Source organism: Anser anser (genome assembly GCF_964211835.1).
Source record: "Anser anser genome assembly, chromosome: 15".
NCBI lineage: Eukaryota > Metazoa > Chordata > Aves > Anseriformes > Anatidae > Anser > Anser anser.
The window spans coordinates 13,822,426-13,838,161 of record NC_139736.1 but is presented as its reverse complement, the minus strand read 5'-3'; the positions used below and the strand labels follow the sequence as shown (position 1 = coordinate 13,838,161).

Genomic DNA, 15,736 nt, shown 5'->3' with positions numbered 1-15,736 from the left:
CTTTTTGTACTGCAGTGCCCAGAACTGCACACAGTGCTCGAGGTGAGGCCGCACCGGCGCAGAGCAGAGCGGGACAATCCCTTCCCTCGACCGAGTAGCGATGCCGTGCTTTCTCAGTGCATAATTAACTAAGGCTGCCAGTGGATGTTGCAGACCAAAAGCTGAAACACACACACAAAAAAGAATCAGATAAATTAGTAACCTAATTCAGGATAATGCAGGTTGAAAGGAACTGCAGGAGGTCTCTAATCCAGCCATCTTCTCCAAGCAGGCTGAGTGAGCTCTGCGATCAGGCCAGTTTCCTCAGGGCTTTATTCAATTGTCTTGCAGAGCTCTAAAGACAGACACTGCACAAACAACCTCTCTGGGCAACCTGTTCCCCTGCCTGCTTGGCCTTAGGGTGGAAACTTTTGCCATAGAGATTATGTAAACACAATGGCACAATAAAAGCTTTACATCTAAGCTCTTGATTATCCGCAGTTAGGAAGATGTGCCAGGGTGTGTGTCTGTGTGGGCAGGAGAAAATCAAGATGATATGCGTGCCCTTTTGCCTTTTTTTTCCCCTTGTCATTGGTGACCACTGTCAAAGATAGGAGATTCAGGATAGAGAGCCCTCTGCTTTGACTCATTTATTATGTTCACAATTAGGGGACACTACGGGGAATGGAAGCTGGAAGGCATAAAAAAGAACTACCCAACCCAAATATCAAAACATTCTCTCACCATGGTGAAAATCATGACAATTCTGGGATGGGAGATGATGGAAATTATGGCACTGAGCTCACTGGAGCCAGAATTTCACCCTGAAAAGCTTAGCATTATGGACACACTTTTATCCCCAGGATTCTAATGGGGTCATTACTACGTACATGAAAGTTAAATGGAAAATCTGATAGGATATAAACTGCAAATAACACACTGGACATGAGTTAGACCAAGTATTAGTATGTATTTATGCACAAGAATAAAAACAGCTTTACAAGTTGAATTGGAAATTTAAACAGAGGAAGTTTAACAGCTTTTGTATATTATATTAAATAACCAAAACACCTTTTTCCAAAATTGGTAAAGAATAAATAATATAATTTACAATATGGTACAAAAAATAATCAGTAAGGACAGGCATTCTGCTTTATACATACACTATATAGGTATATTTATAATCTATAAAACAAATTCACATCTCAAACAAGCCAGAAACCTTAGATGATATGGCTTAACTATTATTAAAAGAAACAGCATTAAATTTTGCTGCCAGAACCATAAGCTCTAAAGCAGTTATCATGTTTCAATAATTAATGATAACTTATTGCCGTAGTGCTTGCCAAGGTTTCACTTAGTTAACATTTACAAATTGCTGTGAAATTAAGAGATTCAAAGGTTTGAAAAGTTTTTTTTTCTAAAAAAAAAAAAAACCAACAACAACAACAAAAAAGTGCAGTACTTTTCTCATAAGTTCATCCAAAGTCTGAGTGTAAAAAACAAAATGCAACTTAATTTCCACTCTGGGATCTGTGGAGTCAGTAAATTAGATGTTTTTATAAGTGTAGATTTGATCCAAGCTATTTAATTCAATTTAGAAACATAAAGAAGGGTGTCAAGGAAAGGCTTAGCAATGCCATATTAAAAACAATTATCATTCCTATGCTTAATAGATTTAGTGATAAAGGATAAAATGAATTGTGTGGCTAATCAGGATGCAACCCCCAGAAGAAAACCCACTATTAATGTGCACACAGGTAGATCTAATTCTTAGGATGTAGTACTGCTTTTCACCCAGACTATTATGATGACAAATACTGAATTTTCTGCCACTCACCTTGCTGAACTACTCCGAACTTCCTTATTGTACATACAGCTGCTAAACCGACATGGGGCAAGCCTATCAGAAGTTTACAAATAAAACCAGTAGAAACTAAAGCCTTAGAGCAATTAATACTAGAACTGGAGGTTCTTAGTGTCCACTTGTCCTCTCCAACTGCCTTACAGTGTCTCAGGCAGCTATTAAGCTAACAAAGTTACATTTAACTTAAAAAAAAAAAAAACCTGCCCAAATTTCAGTGTAGCTTGCTTGAATGTTTGCTTAGGATAAGCTGACATTGTTACAAACATGAATCCTCTTACTTCTGCTGGGAAAGCTGAAAAAAATAAACCTGAAACAAATTTTGGGTTTTCCCAATATATGTGTGTGTGTATATGCATGCACAAACGTATGTATGTACACACATCCACCCACCCATTTTTCCCTTAGCAGTCCCAGGCACAAATTGTTAACAATAAGTATGTAAAGCACATCCACATAGAATCTAGTACTGGTGGAGTTAGATGTGTTTTAGTGAGTTTTCATATAGTAAGGGCAACAAATTCTGCATCAATTCAAAGTTATCACGATCTAAGTTATTTTCAAGTTTGTCCCTGATAAAACCTCCTTGTCCTGAAAACGCAGTGTGCAGAACATTACACTTCTGAAATCAGAAACCAAATATGGAAGGCAGGACTATTTAGGAGCTTCAAGTCTCAAAAGACAGGATCACGCTAAGAGAATTTGGTGCAAGAAAAGATGTCAAACTGTTTCATAATCAGAACTTTTAAGAGGCTAATGCTAAACACGTTTCTAATCGCAGTGTTGATGCTGAACTGACTTCTGTCATTTCCACTTTGTTATTACTTGGTGGTCCCAAGTCTACTTGCAATGGTTCAGGGTATTAAAATTTTTTGATCTCGTGGCATCAGTAAGAACAGCCACTATGCTGACATTCATTCTGCATTATTATTCCCTTCTGGCCACTGAATGGGCTGAGAAGGGGCAACCTGACAGCTCCCTGTATGAGATGGCAGAAACTCTTTGCAGACCTTGATGCAATACTCTGCCATATGGTGCAGCAACACTGGAACTTATTCTAGACAATCTAAAAGTCAAAGTTAGTGTGGCATCCACTTAATTGCCGTCATGGGTAGAGAAGATGAAATATTTGTCAAGCTACCTAAATACATCAGAGACCATCAAGCTGGTCTTTCAGTATTTTAAAGTTTAAGAATGAGTTCAGATTTTTTGTTTTTAATACAGTACTTCATACTAGAACACATCACACGTCCATCACATGTCCTCCTGCATGTCCTGTAATCCATAGCCACGGCTACATGAGGAGTCCTCTACTTTTGTCCTGCAAGTCCTTCAGACTTGCAGGTACAGCCTATTGGATAACCAGCATTACTAACGTAATAAGCCAAAACCGATAGGAGACACTCTGGGAAAGACTGAATCAAGACATTAAGTAGAACTTAGAAGTTTTAGGGTGAGTGACTCTCGAGATTAATGGACATCCTCTCCACACCAAGGGTGAATGCTCAGAATCACATACTCCTCAGCATTCATTCTTCAGACATCATTCAACTTTTTATATTCCAGGTTAACATGATTTCCTGATAATTGCATCACCAAACAACACTCTGTAAGGATAATGAAAGAGAAATAATGACCAAAGGACTTAACATCCCATGTGACATGTGGACAGAATAAAAAGTTAGCACAGAGGTACTAAACTCTGTTTTTCTAGTCATGACTGTCTCCTTGCTAGTAATAAAAGCTTGACTCCCTGTTGGGAACACCTGTTCACACTAATGCTGTTTTTACACAGGTCTATGGTTCCCTATATGACAGAATGTAGCAACCTTATATGTGGGGTCCTGGAATGTCATACAAATCTCAGTACTTTTTGATTGACATCAGTGAAGTTGCTCTGGGCCACACAAAAGGTGCATCAGAAAACTTGTGACATTTTCTTTAAATGACAAAGAGGATAAGGCAAACCATGTAGCAGTAAAACAAAATCTACCTAGGCAGGGTAAAGTGACTGGGCAAACAGCAAATCCAATCAGTGCATCATGAGCAAGGTTACAAGCAGAAACTCCCAGTCAAATGCCTTGTAAAAGCATCTAAAGGCAGGCAGAATTCCATCCACCAAGTATAGTGCAAGTTGGGAAAATGAACCCCTGATAATAGAGATGGAGTTTTACTTATTTATTAATAATATAAAGTTGAGGTTTATACAGGGCTATGCCCTTGGATAAGTTCAGAGCAACTTAAAATAGCCAAGGGACATCCTCTCACTGGAGAAGCAGACAAGTGCTTAAAAAAAGGGGCACAGTAAAGGTATTCTCTCTCAGGACTGGTAGAAAAGGAAATAGGAAAAGTCTCCTGAGTCATAAAGGCAGAACTGAAGGAAAACCAGCTGTAATTTTAGATTCCTTTCAAACAACTGGAGTCAGATCTGTGTCTTTCAGATATTAAAACACTACCCTTAAATGCATAGGGATTTAGCAGAGGGCGGATCCAGACCCACTAGTGCCTGGGAGTGACTATAGTGAAAAATGATGCCCTGAGGTACTACAGAGCACCTGGAATTCAATGAACAAGGAGGGAACAAGGAGGAAACAAGGAAGGACCAAGGGATTGAACAAGGTCTTGACACCCCTCCTCTTCATGACACAAGACAGATTTCAACAACTTTAGCATTAAAATATTATTTGTATCTAGAGATTACAATATTTTTTCCTATTTCCTCTCCTGGGAAAATTCTCAGATATTTTTTTTTTTTGGAGAAAGATGGCAATATATACAGGTTTCCAGCACAGCCAAGACTAATAATGATAAAGCTTTCATAGTGATTCCAATTAGTTGTTTTGCGGTTTCTCCTGACTTGAAAAGCAACCATTCTTCAGGGAAAGCGGGAAAGCACTCTCCCGCTCATGGAATGAACTGTGCAATGTGGTGAAGAATCTCAAAGGTGGAGAATATGAGTGCAGTCAGAAGGATGATTGTGACATCTGATGGGGTTTAAAAATAGAGGAAACTCCCTATGGATCCACACAATCTGGGAGTAGGGTGAATCAGAGCTCTCCTACAAAACAAAAAAGCAGGTATATGCCCCTGCTGGAACGGCCAAACAAACCATAGCCAAAGAAACAGAATGGTCTATAGAAATGAAGCATCACAGAGTTGCAGCGTCTTTGAAGAGAGTGCAACAAACTTCAGTTTGATTCATAAAAAGAGCGCCAACTAGGTCATGTCAAGATGCAAAACAGTTTCCATACCTACCCGCACCCTTCATCCTCCACAACTTCAATGTGGATTCCAAATCATGGCATTTCGAGTACTATGCAAAAAACAACTCATGTAGGGGAGCTTCTGGCAATACCTGCTTGAGCTTCTTGCCTAGGCCATTCCAAAGTACAAGTCCAGGACTGTCTTGTAAGCCTGCCATCTTACATCACTGATGCAGGGGACACACCATTTCCTATAATAATACTCCATGTTTTGTTGTTCCCAGTATATTGCACATTCCAGGACCTGCAAGTACTTCTTCAGACCTTGAAGACAACGCTTCTCTTTTAGAAAGAAGTGCACAAGACAGGGACAGCTGAGCCTCAGCTGCTTCTCTGCAATCGGCCCTTGCCATGAACCAGCACTGCAAGCTCCAACTTAAGCTAAACAGTCTACACCAGCCTGCTGGTATCAACCACTCACTGTGAGAGATCCCCAATAGGGGGACCACCACCTCCTCCATCGAACAGAATTTCCCTGCGGGTTGGCTCAGGTATCGATAGCTCCTGGGCAAGGTCATTAAAACGAGATATGTAATCTATGCTGTTCTCATTCATCATGCAAGCCAACTGGGAATCCACCACCTAGAAGAGAGATGACAGAAAAGAAGAGCTACACGTCAGTGCAAATTTCACAGAATCACAAAATTGTTTAAGTTGTAAGGGGGATCTTGTGATCACCTTGTCCAACCCTCCTGCTCATCAAGGTCAGCAAGAAAGGTTGCCTTGTTGTCCAGTTGGTTTCTGGATATCTCCACAGATGGAGACTCCACAACCTCTCTGGGCAACCTGTTCCAGTGTTTAATCACCCACACAATAAAAAAGTTCCTACAGAATTTCATGTGTTTCAATTTTTGCCCATCACCTCTCATCCTTCATTCCCAGCCTCCTCATATGAAAGATGCTTTTATCTCACTTGATCTGAGTAAGAGAACAGCTCTTATCTGTGGCTAAATGGAAGCCTCTCAAAATAATACATAAATTAAAAAAAAAAAAAAAAAAATCAAATGGACCTTACCTGAACATCCTTAATTCAGCATTAAGGTACACTAGTAGAGGTGTTATACAAAACCTTTATAGATATTGCATTCTATGCAATGCCTGCATTTGTAAATAAAGCTTGACTCTGCAGGACACTTAATAAAATGCCTTTCAAATTTCTCCCATCATTAAAACTATTTTATAAGGATACTCTAAATACACCCAACGCAAACCCGCATCTGCCACAACAGCAGCAAAACACTACAGCTGCTCTGGTGTGCTTAGAATTACAGCTTAACCCATTTTCCTCTGAGGGCAGTTTGTTAGATCAGGGGCTGCAGTGTCACTTCAAACCCACACAGACCGATTATCATACATGCCCTGAATGAACACACACTCACAAACGTGTGCATGCTACTCAACAGATTCTCACAAGTTAGCAGAATGTTTGAATTTATACCAAGAAGACAGACCAGCTTACTCGGGCTTTACCTCCACTAGTCTTGAGAAGTTCTTAAGATGGAGACTGCACAACCTCTCTGGGCAACCTGTTTCCCCGCCCGTTTCTCCTCAGGGTGAAAAAGTTTTCCTTTCCTTTCCAGGCTCTGTAGTCAGAACCTCTCAATTCAGTTTTTGCCTGTTCCTCCCACTGTCCACCACCACCCTGTGAAGGGCCTGACTACATTTTCTTGACTTCCCCACAAGTACAGGAAGGAAGCTATTGAGTCCCCTCCCACCCTGAAGCCTTCTCCAGGTTGAACCAGCCTAGTACCATCAGCCACTCCTCACAGACAGAGGCTTCAGCCCACTCATGATCCCGATGGCCCTCTGCTTATCTTGGTCCAGTTTATCTACGTCTTTTCCTGTATCAGGGGCTCAAAACCTGTTCACAATATTCTAGATATGGTCTCACAGCCATTCGGTAGAGTCGGATGATCGTTTTTCTTCAATCTACCAGCTACACTTATGCTAAGACAGCCCAAAACACTGCCGGTCTTTGCTGCCACAGCACATCCTGACTCACATTCAGCTTGCTGAACAAAGTAGAACACACAACATAGAAAGATAAAAACTCTCTCTGTCGAAACAAAAATATGTCCAACAAGGCAAATACAACCTCCTCCAGCAAAAAGAGCCTGGGTCAAAGGTGCTCACAACAGTTTCATGCACCAGCCCTGGTGTAGTATACCCTCAGATCATTTTGCATCTTTCAGTTAAGACTGTAACTTTGTTAAGCTACAGTGCAGATGTCAAAGTATCTTTGCCATAAGTATCTTGGGAAGGTGTGATGGACAATACGCAGTAACACTGCACTAAAAAAGGAAGCAAAACCATCCGAATGTGATTTGATGACATACCTCTGCTACGTCTGCCAGAGATCGTGATACAAAAGAGTCCCGGGAGTTTCCATCCAGAAGGCTAGGTCCCAGTAAGGAGGTGCCACTGGCAGTCCCAACAGGAGTTGGCAACATTTTTCGTCCCTTTTCAGGGGAGATGAAACTTGCTATAAAGAACAGGCACATCAGTAAGTCACTGCACTGAAAGTTTGCAACTGGGAGGACAAATAGAAGGACAAGGAAACTGCAAATGAAGGGTGACTATCCATTTCTTCTATCTCTTAAAATTTACATGTTGCCAGTATGAACACCATCAGCAGATTGCTAAGACTACAGACTCATTACACTGGCCTCCTTAAGTGTTAACTCAAAAACCAACCAAAGAAACGAACAAAAAAACCCAGGCACAACAAAACAATACAAAAAACCAACCCACAAACAAATAAACCCAATGATCTCATCTCTGAGATTAGGCTCACCAAACACAGCAAATTTCCAACAGCAGAGCCAAGGGCATCTTTTCATTTTGGCAGAACAGACAAAACATCTCAACCTAAATGATGAGTCAGGCTCCCAGCAGAGTACAAAGTACCACCAAAGAATTATTTACCGCAAGGTAAGGGCTCTTGCCTTAGTTTAGCAACAGGATCTTTTCAGGAACAGATTTATGAAGAGAAAGAAAATGCATTCAAAGGCAATGCCGTACTAACAAGTAGTAAAGGAAAAAGTCCACAAATGTCCTACTAACTTTACTATTTTCCAAAGGAATCAATTCTAATTATGCTTCTTTTTCATTTCCCTATGTACCAGCACTTACAAAACAAGCTGCTGAGAGACGAGTCTGTGGAGTCATTGGGGTACCACTGGGGATCATGGCTCGGAGAGGCAATCCAGTTCTGTTGAGGACTACTGGATGGGGACGGAAGACTTTTGGAGCTGTCACTGCCATTCAGCTTTGCAGGAGAGAGAGAAACACCTTCACCTGTAAGCCAACATCAGGAATCACTGGTTCAGTCAATGAGGTTAAGTTACAGGACGCTGCATCAACTTATGTTCAAAAAACAAAAAAACTAAATACATTAGAAAAGACAGGCCAGCCACAGTCATATTTCCAACAGATACATTTAAAAAAAATCCAAAAACCGCTTCCCCAAATTTTCTGCTGACATGCACGATGACAAGGATTTTCTTTTAAGTTAACAGGAAGACTCAGACTTACTGTATTGCCCAGAGCTGATAGCTATTTCAATGATAGAATCACTGATTTGAGTGGCAGGTTCTCCTTGAGAAAGCACATCTTCAGGTGGTCCAGGCAGAGAGATATCCAAGAGAGCAGAAACATTGGGAGGAGAGAGCCGGGTACTGGAAGCCTCTGATGAGGGAAGTGGAGGAGTGGAAAGGCCATTTTGGAGGGGAGTCTTGGACAGTTCTGAGAGAGAAAGAACTGATGTGCCCTGTTACAAGAAACAGAAGTAATTGTTCATGAACTCATGAAGAACTTGGACACGTCTGAAAAACACCACCTTAACTCCTAAGCATCAGATTAATATCAGGCTTTAAAAAAGACTAATAATCCAACAGAATATATTCTTTTTTTTTTTTTATTAACGGATCCAAAATTACTTCAAAGTGTTCTTCTCAGTAACAGAAGAGCAATTAATCCCATACTTCGGATATCTACTTCTACGTGTAATTCATATTCTTCTTATAAAAAATGTCTAAGCATGAACCAATACTCCTCAGCCCATATCCTGCCAAATCATCTGAAAAAAGTATGGGTCCGTAACACTCCAAAGGAATTTAATACAGTTTACATAACAGAAATAAGCATCCATATATAATAATAAAATGAACATGATTTTGAAGAAACTACAAGATAGTTCTTAAGAATTATTATATTTGCTTTTGTATAGGCAAAAAACCTGTAGCTTAGAGTACACATATTTTAAAAGACTAACTCATTTCTCCTTATAGCCAGACTTCCCAAAAATCAATGGGCTTTTGTAAGGAGTCTAGATTCTGCTACCCCTTAATAGAACTGTTTGTGATTTTTTTTCTGATGTAGTACAAAGTGAGTAATGTTTTGAAAATGTGATTGTCATTACTAGTTAGATGCCCTTGTTCCCCAGTAATCGTATACCACTATTGCTGTTTTGTGGAAAGTGACACAAGTCCTGCATGTGGAAAAGAACACTTCCACACACCAACATATTCCAGGGTCCCAGCAGCTTTGCAGAAAAGGACATGGGTGTCCTGGTAGATGTCAAATTGAACATGAGTCAGACGTGTGCCCAAGTCAGAGCTTGTCAGATTTGCTTTGCTTTTTTAGAGAATGCCCCCCAAATAAATTTAAACAGCTTTCCTGACATTCTTTCTTTAAATTTACTCCGATGGTAAACTTCCATTCCCACAAAACAATAATGATGGTATACAACTACTGGGGAACAAGGGTATCTAACTAGTAATACCAGTGGTGTTTTAAAACACTACCTATTTGATACAGCTGTTCTTTCAACACATACTCTACCTGGAAACCATCCGCAACTGCCTCCTGCTCATGCCGTGTTGGTAAGCTTATAAACGGAACACGACACCCTGGGCCTGAGCTCTAGAAACAACAACAGGAATCATGTGAGTGAAACTTTTATAGACGATGGTGAAAATATAGTTGGGGAGGTAAGAGACAGGTGCATATCACCGTTTATGCATGCTCTTTCTATATACCCCACCTTTCGAAACAGTCCATCAACTGCCTGAGAAAATGACAAAGACTAACATGTATCAGGATCTCAGTAAAGGAGACCAGCAATGGGATGTCAGTTTCCATTCCAAATGCATCCCCAGAAGTCCATGTTTTGCCCCCAAATTCCCTTCTGAGTCACTGTTTCTTGAAATACCACTGTTTCTTTTTAAGCCCAGATTTCTGAATGGCCAACTTCAACAGTCTAACAGGTGAAAGGTATTCTATGGGATAGAAATCTGCTCAATGCAGTGATGATTTGATCCCTTAAACTCCTAAATACATGTGTCTAACAGCAAGCCCCAGGAGAAGGCTCATGGAGAATCATTACTAATACAGCTTTCCACACAATGAAGAACAAGACATTTAGCTCCTTCCAAAAGCCTGCTCAGGAGACTGACCTCCACAGTGGTGATGGAGCCTCCATTCTGATGCGCTGCTGTTGACTCCTGCCCTGTTACTACCGTGGTCACCCTGTCTGGCGACAACGGAGATACACCTGGCAAACCATCCGCATCCAGGACAGGCACGGGGCTACCAGGGATAATACCAGCACTTTTAGCTGCCAAGTCGATGGCACCTTTTGTGAAACAAACAAGCAAAAAACACATTACAGGTCTTTCATTCACACAATTACTTTGTTGTGACTCTGCTAAAAAATATATTTTTTTTAAGAAATTGGCCAGCAAGTCAGAACTTGATACATGCAAGAAGCAAACATGGTTATTATACAATCAGCTATATCGATTGTTCTTCCTCATGAAGTGTAACTTTTCTTTCAGCTGAACATTTATAATTCTTCTGCCCTGCTCCAATCAGCTACATCAAAACAGTTTAGAGAAACATCCCAGTTCTCCCCCTTCCCTCTATTTGTAACATTTTTTTTGGTCATTAAAATATTTAAGTTGTTGGTTATGAAATTCCTAGAAATGTCCTATGGTTTAACAGAGGAACTTTAAAAACAGGGTTTTTGTGTTTTTTTTGTTGTTGTTGTTGTTGTTTTATCTTGCCTTTATCAGCAGTTTAGTCTCAATATATAAACTTAGGTTGTTGCAGGGTCAACATCATGCAGATCTTTTAGAATCTCAAGATTTTAAACCTTTTAAAAGTTTAAAAGTTTTTTTTCCCTCAAGATTTTAAACTTTTTTAAAACTCAAGATACCTGAATCATAGAATGGCTTGGGTTGGAAGGGACCTCAAAGATCATCTAGTTCCAATCCTCCTGCCATGGGAAAAGACACCTGCCACTAGATCAGGTTGCTCAAAGCCCCATCCAACCTGCCCTTAAACACTTCCCTGCATGGGGCATCCACAGCTTCTCTAGGCAGATGTCTTCTCATCACACAGAATTCTCTAAGCATGCCGTAAGCCACCGAGGCAGTGATTGCTTTCACCTCACCAATCATTCCAATTATGGGACCCCCTTTTTTGTTGCAAGACAGTATTTGCTTGCGGTGCTCTGGCAATTTATTTTCTTGTAGAATTCATAATCCCATGTTAGTAGATATGCTGTTTATAACTTTCTTTGAAAAGGGGTCTTGACATTTTTGAAAGTGGCCTTACAGAACAAAAACAGAACAAACAACAACAACGAAAATCACACAAGTCCTCAGCTTCAGTTACAAATTCTAAATCCTTTCTTAACAAGCAGCTCAGACACAGCAAAGGAACCCAGTATGGACTGTCCCACAACTGACTTCATCCTTTCTCCAGCCACAAAGCCAGCAAGTAAGATATTAACACGACCATTTTCTTTAACTTTAAAAGGCACTAACAGTTTTTACACAGGAAAAAGAAATGAACAACGTAACATCACACACATCATGAAACTTTCATTCTTTTTAAGGAATGACTTACTAGACAGGTGGTTGGTAGCCTGTGTTGGAAGAACTTTGGGCACAATAGGACGAGAAACAGCAGCTTTTGTCAGTGAGGACTGGATTGGCCGAAATGAACCTCTCCCTGTGGTGAAGAATTAAATACCTCTCAAGCAAATGAAATCTACCATCTTTAAAGCAGAGCACAACACAGTTCAGTGGAAGCAAAATAAACACATTCCAAGCAGCACTGAACTTCCATGAACGCAAATAGTGGAGACAATTAAACAAGACTTAAATAGTAATGGAAGCTAACCAGTGCCTTACCACAAAAATGCAACAGTAAGCTCCGTTAGTTGAAGCTGCTTTCATTATTTTAAATGAGGATAACTTTTAAGCACTAGTGTTGATTTTGAGAGATTCAAGCCGAGATGAGACATTATCTTGAGACACTGTTCTCAAGAGTAGTGTAACAGCAGGAAAGGACAAATGGGCAGTATATTGCTTATACTGTATGAAATTTAAACAGTATCCCAAGTACTAGGAAAGGTTTATTACAAAATCTAAACAAATTATTACATCCTGTAGAAAAAAAAATTCTTATCTTAGTAATTTATTCCAAACAGTCTCCTTGTACAGACCTCCTCACTCTTCCCCATTTTCAGTGATGGGACAGGGAAGAAAAATAATTCTATTGTAACCATGACTTGCTTAACAATGATCCAGGACAACAATTCTGTCATCTTGTAGGAAGTGACTCAATCAATTGATAAATGACTTTGTGGTTTTGAAAGGATATTTTCCTCTTATTACATAAGTTATTCCTTTATGCAGTATAAAGAGACACTTTCAAGTCCACCTCATGACAGCATAAAAGTAACAGAAGATATGTGGAACTCACCTGTAATAGACGAGTTGGACAGGATAGAAAAGGAACAGACATGTTGGGATGGATTTCCAGATGGCCTGGGGAGCAGAGTTCTCTATGTGACAGAAAAAACAATAAATCAAAACATATTCAAGCAGAGAACAGAGGGTAAAGCTGATCTTCTAAGGCATAAAAGTTCATGATACCCTCCAGAATAAGGAGCAGAGTATTTATACGGTGTGACTATCATCCAACAGACACGGCAGTAAAGTCTGTGCAATCTTGAAAAAGAAGCTACAGATAGGAATCTAGGAATCATGTTTCCTCTGTAAACTACCATAAAAGAGAATTTCCACACGGATAATTCTCAGACAAATGTGAATTAAAACTGAATTCCTTTCTGATTATTCTTGCAACAATATTCTCTCAGTAATAATCTCTCAAGAAATTATAGAAGTGATCTTAAGGACTAGACTATGTACAAACTCATCTTCTGATCAGAGTTAAACAAGAATGAATTAAATAGGCAGTTGTATGTATTCCCAAGGCTTAAAAACAAATGGAATTGCACAGACCAGAGTATTTCACTACCAGAAATAACCTCTATGTAATTTCTAGGTCTCCTACACTTATACAGAGCAGAAGAGACCAAAGCGCATATTCATGCTTGGTAACTTCCTCTTTGCCAAACAGGTTTCCATTATTCTCTTTCTAAACTATTTCTTGTATGTTCTCCACCTGCCACAAGTCCCTCGAACAAGTCTGTGGTTTCACAGTGCCAAAAATCTTTTTGCTAGGATTATAAAAGTAGTCTAAGTGGGCTTAATCCTTGCCAAACTCTTAAGATCCATGACAATAGGCTAATTCTCCCATAGATCTCTTTGAAAATTACATTTTTTCCCCTGTAAATCAGCGTTCTTTCAAGAAGATTTTGTTTTATTTCACTGCACTATTTATACCCATTCCAGTTTCACAGTCATTACTGAGTAGAAAGGTGGAAAAAACATCTAAAGGGAGATCTTGTTGCAGTAGCACTGACAGCTCTAACAATGACAGATCAGGAACATGAACATGCAGCTTGTGCCAGCAGGCCCAAACAGCAGTACCTGCTTTCAGATAAGGGTCTTTTTTATTCTTTCCCAAACTACCTCACACACTAGACTATTACTGTTGATATTCCTCATACAGAGGATATAGTATGGCTCATTACAACATAGACTTAAAAGCTGTTTCCTTCCGATATTTAGCTTTACTTTTCCAATGCATGTATGAGGGAAGTTCAGGTTTCTATTTCAGTTTAGCTCAAATCATTTTAACCTTACTGTTATCTGTTCAGAAACAAAACAGGCATTTTGCACTTCCAAATTATTCTGACCTGTACTACTAACGGCTTCCGCAAGTGCCTGTTCCGTAACTTCCTTGGCTTTGGCAAGAAGAAGTCTGACTGCATCTGGAGAAGAACAGGAAATCCATTAGGAAGTATCTTAAGCAGGTAGATGCAGAACAAATTATATGCTCAAATTCCTTTTTCAAAAAAACTGTAACGATTAATATACTGATTTGTATCAAACTGTGTAATATTTTTCTTTAAACTACCTTTAAGTTAAATACATCTCACTTGATTTTGATGTATAACACTAATATATGTATCATTTAACTGAAAGCTCCTCAAACACACAGTCCAGTAAAAGAAAAGCCTCATGGAATATGAAAACCCCATTTCCTTAACCCAAAAGTTAACACTTCAGATTCATACCCCAGAACTTCTGCTAGAGTAGTAACATTTTCCACTAGGAACGTATTATTTTTCTTGTTTTATGGGGACAAAACCTTTTCCCCCCAAAAAGCAATTTCACTACTTAACTACTGTAGCCTGATATGAAGCTGTTACTGCGATTGTATGTATAAAAATAAGTATTTCAATCAAATATAGCAATGAGGTTGTATTAAAATCAGTTGCGCAAGAAGAAGGGTATCAGTTTTGCCAAGCCTGGCAAATACATTTTACTGGAGCAAATTAGAGAGTGAACCAGTTTCACCAGGTTGTGTGATGGCATTCAGGTCTGAAGAGGTGATGACACTTCAAAGCATAACCATGTAATCAAAATCTGACTAAGCTCGGCTGATACAGTTATGCTTAAGCATCACTAGAAGCACTGCTTCATAAGGAAGCACATGTTTTCTGATGAAACAAAAAACCTCTAATCTTACCGCAAGCCAGCTCAGGCACAGTATGCTACTTTTTTCATTTACCCATCTCACTTACACTGATTGTGTCTAAGTGCTGCCGGAAGGACAGCTCTGCTTCTTTACTAGGCAAGAAGAGTTTCCCATGGCGGCTGTTGGGTGGTAGAGTTGTAGGAACCGCGAAGAGTCCACCATCAGCGTCAGTGTTTCCAGAACTTGAAGGATTAGCCACCAAGAGAGGTCTAGGGAGGTTTCTCAAACCTAGAAGATTTCAGCAGCAATTTAAATTAAGTGAAAACAAGAAGAAAGCAGCTATTTACTAACTGAAGGATCAGATGGAGAGCTGAGACTTAGGTATTCTGGTTCTGCCACTGTTTGCGACCTCAAACAAATCATGAAACTCCCAACACTTCAGTTTTCCCACCTGTAAACTGGCAATATTTACAGGCTTCACAAGGACTGTGCAAACATTCACTTGCTTTGAAATCTTTGGATGAAGGGGCTTAAATGCAACTTTAAACTACTAAAGGAAATAGAATCTAAGCACACAGTTTTGAACCCCAATATCAGCGTTGTTAACCAGCTTATCTGTTCAGTTTGTAGAAACGCTTGAAGGTCCTTCTGCTCTGTAAACTCTTCATCTATCTGATCCACTCCTTTTGTAGGGTGAGATAATACAAAAATAGATTCATTCTACAAGAAG

General features: G+C 39.7%; 1 protein-coding gene across 4 annotated transcripts in view; it reads right to left on the bottom strand.

The window, feature by feature from the left end:
- Window positions 1-928: 928 nt before the first annotated feature.
- CRAMP1 (cramped chromatin regulator homolog 1) overlaps window positions 929-15,736 on the bottom strand; it is a 44,777-nt gene continuing 29,969 nt past the window's right edge. For 3 of the 4 annotated variants that reach the window (XM_083800051.1, XM_083800050.1, XM_083800049.1), the window contains 10 exons: window positions 15,113-15,294; window positions 14,222-14,296; window positions 12,880-12,961; window positions 12,019-12,123; window positions 10,563-10,741; window positions 9,949-10,029; window positions 8,641-8,875; window positions 8,239-8,403; window positions 7,443-7,588; window positions 929-5,688 (listed from right to left, as the gene is read on the bottom strand). In XM_083800051.1, the coding sequence (XP_083656177.1) occupies window positions 5,524-5,688; window positions 7,443-7,588; window positions 8,239-8,403; window positions 8,641-8,875; window positions 9,949-10,029; window positions 10,563-10,741; window positions 12,019-12,123; window positions 12,880-12,961; window positions 14,222-14,296; window positions 15,113-15,294 (1,415 nt within the window). In that variant the 3' untranslated portion in view covers window positions 929-5,523. The remainder of the gene's footprint in view (window positions 5,689-7,442; window positions 7,589-8,238; window positions 8,404-8,640; window positions 8,876-9,948; window positions 10,030-10,562; window positions 10,742-12,018; window positions 12,124-12,879; window positions 12,962-14,221; window positions 14,297-15,112; window positions 15,295-15,736) is intronic. The other variant, XM_083800052.1, reaches the window with a different exon arrangement.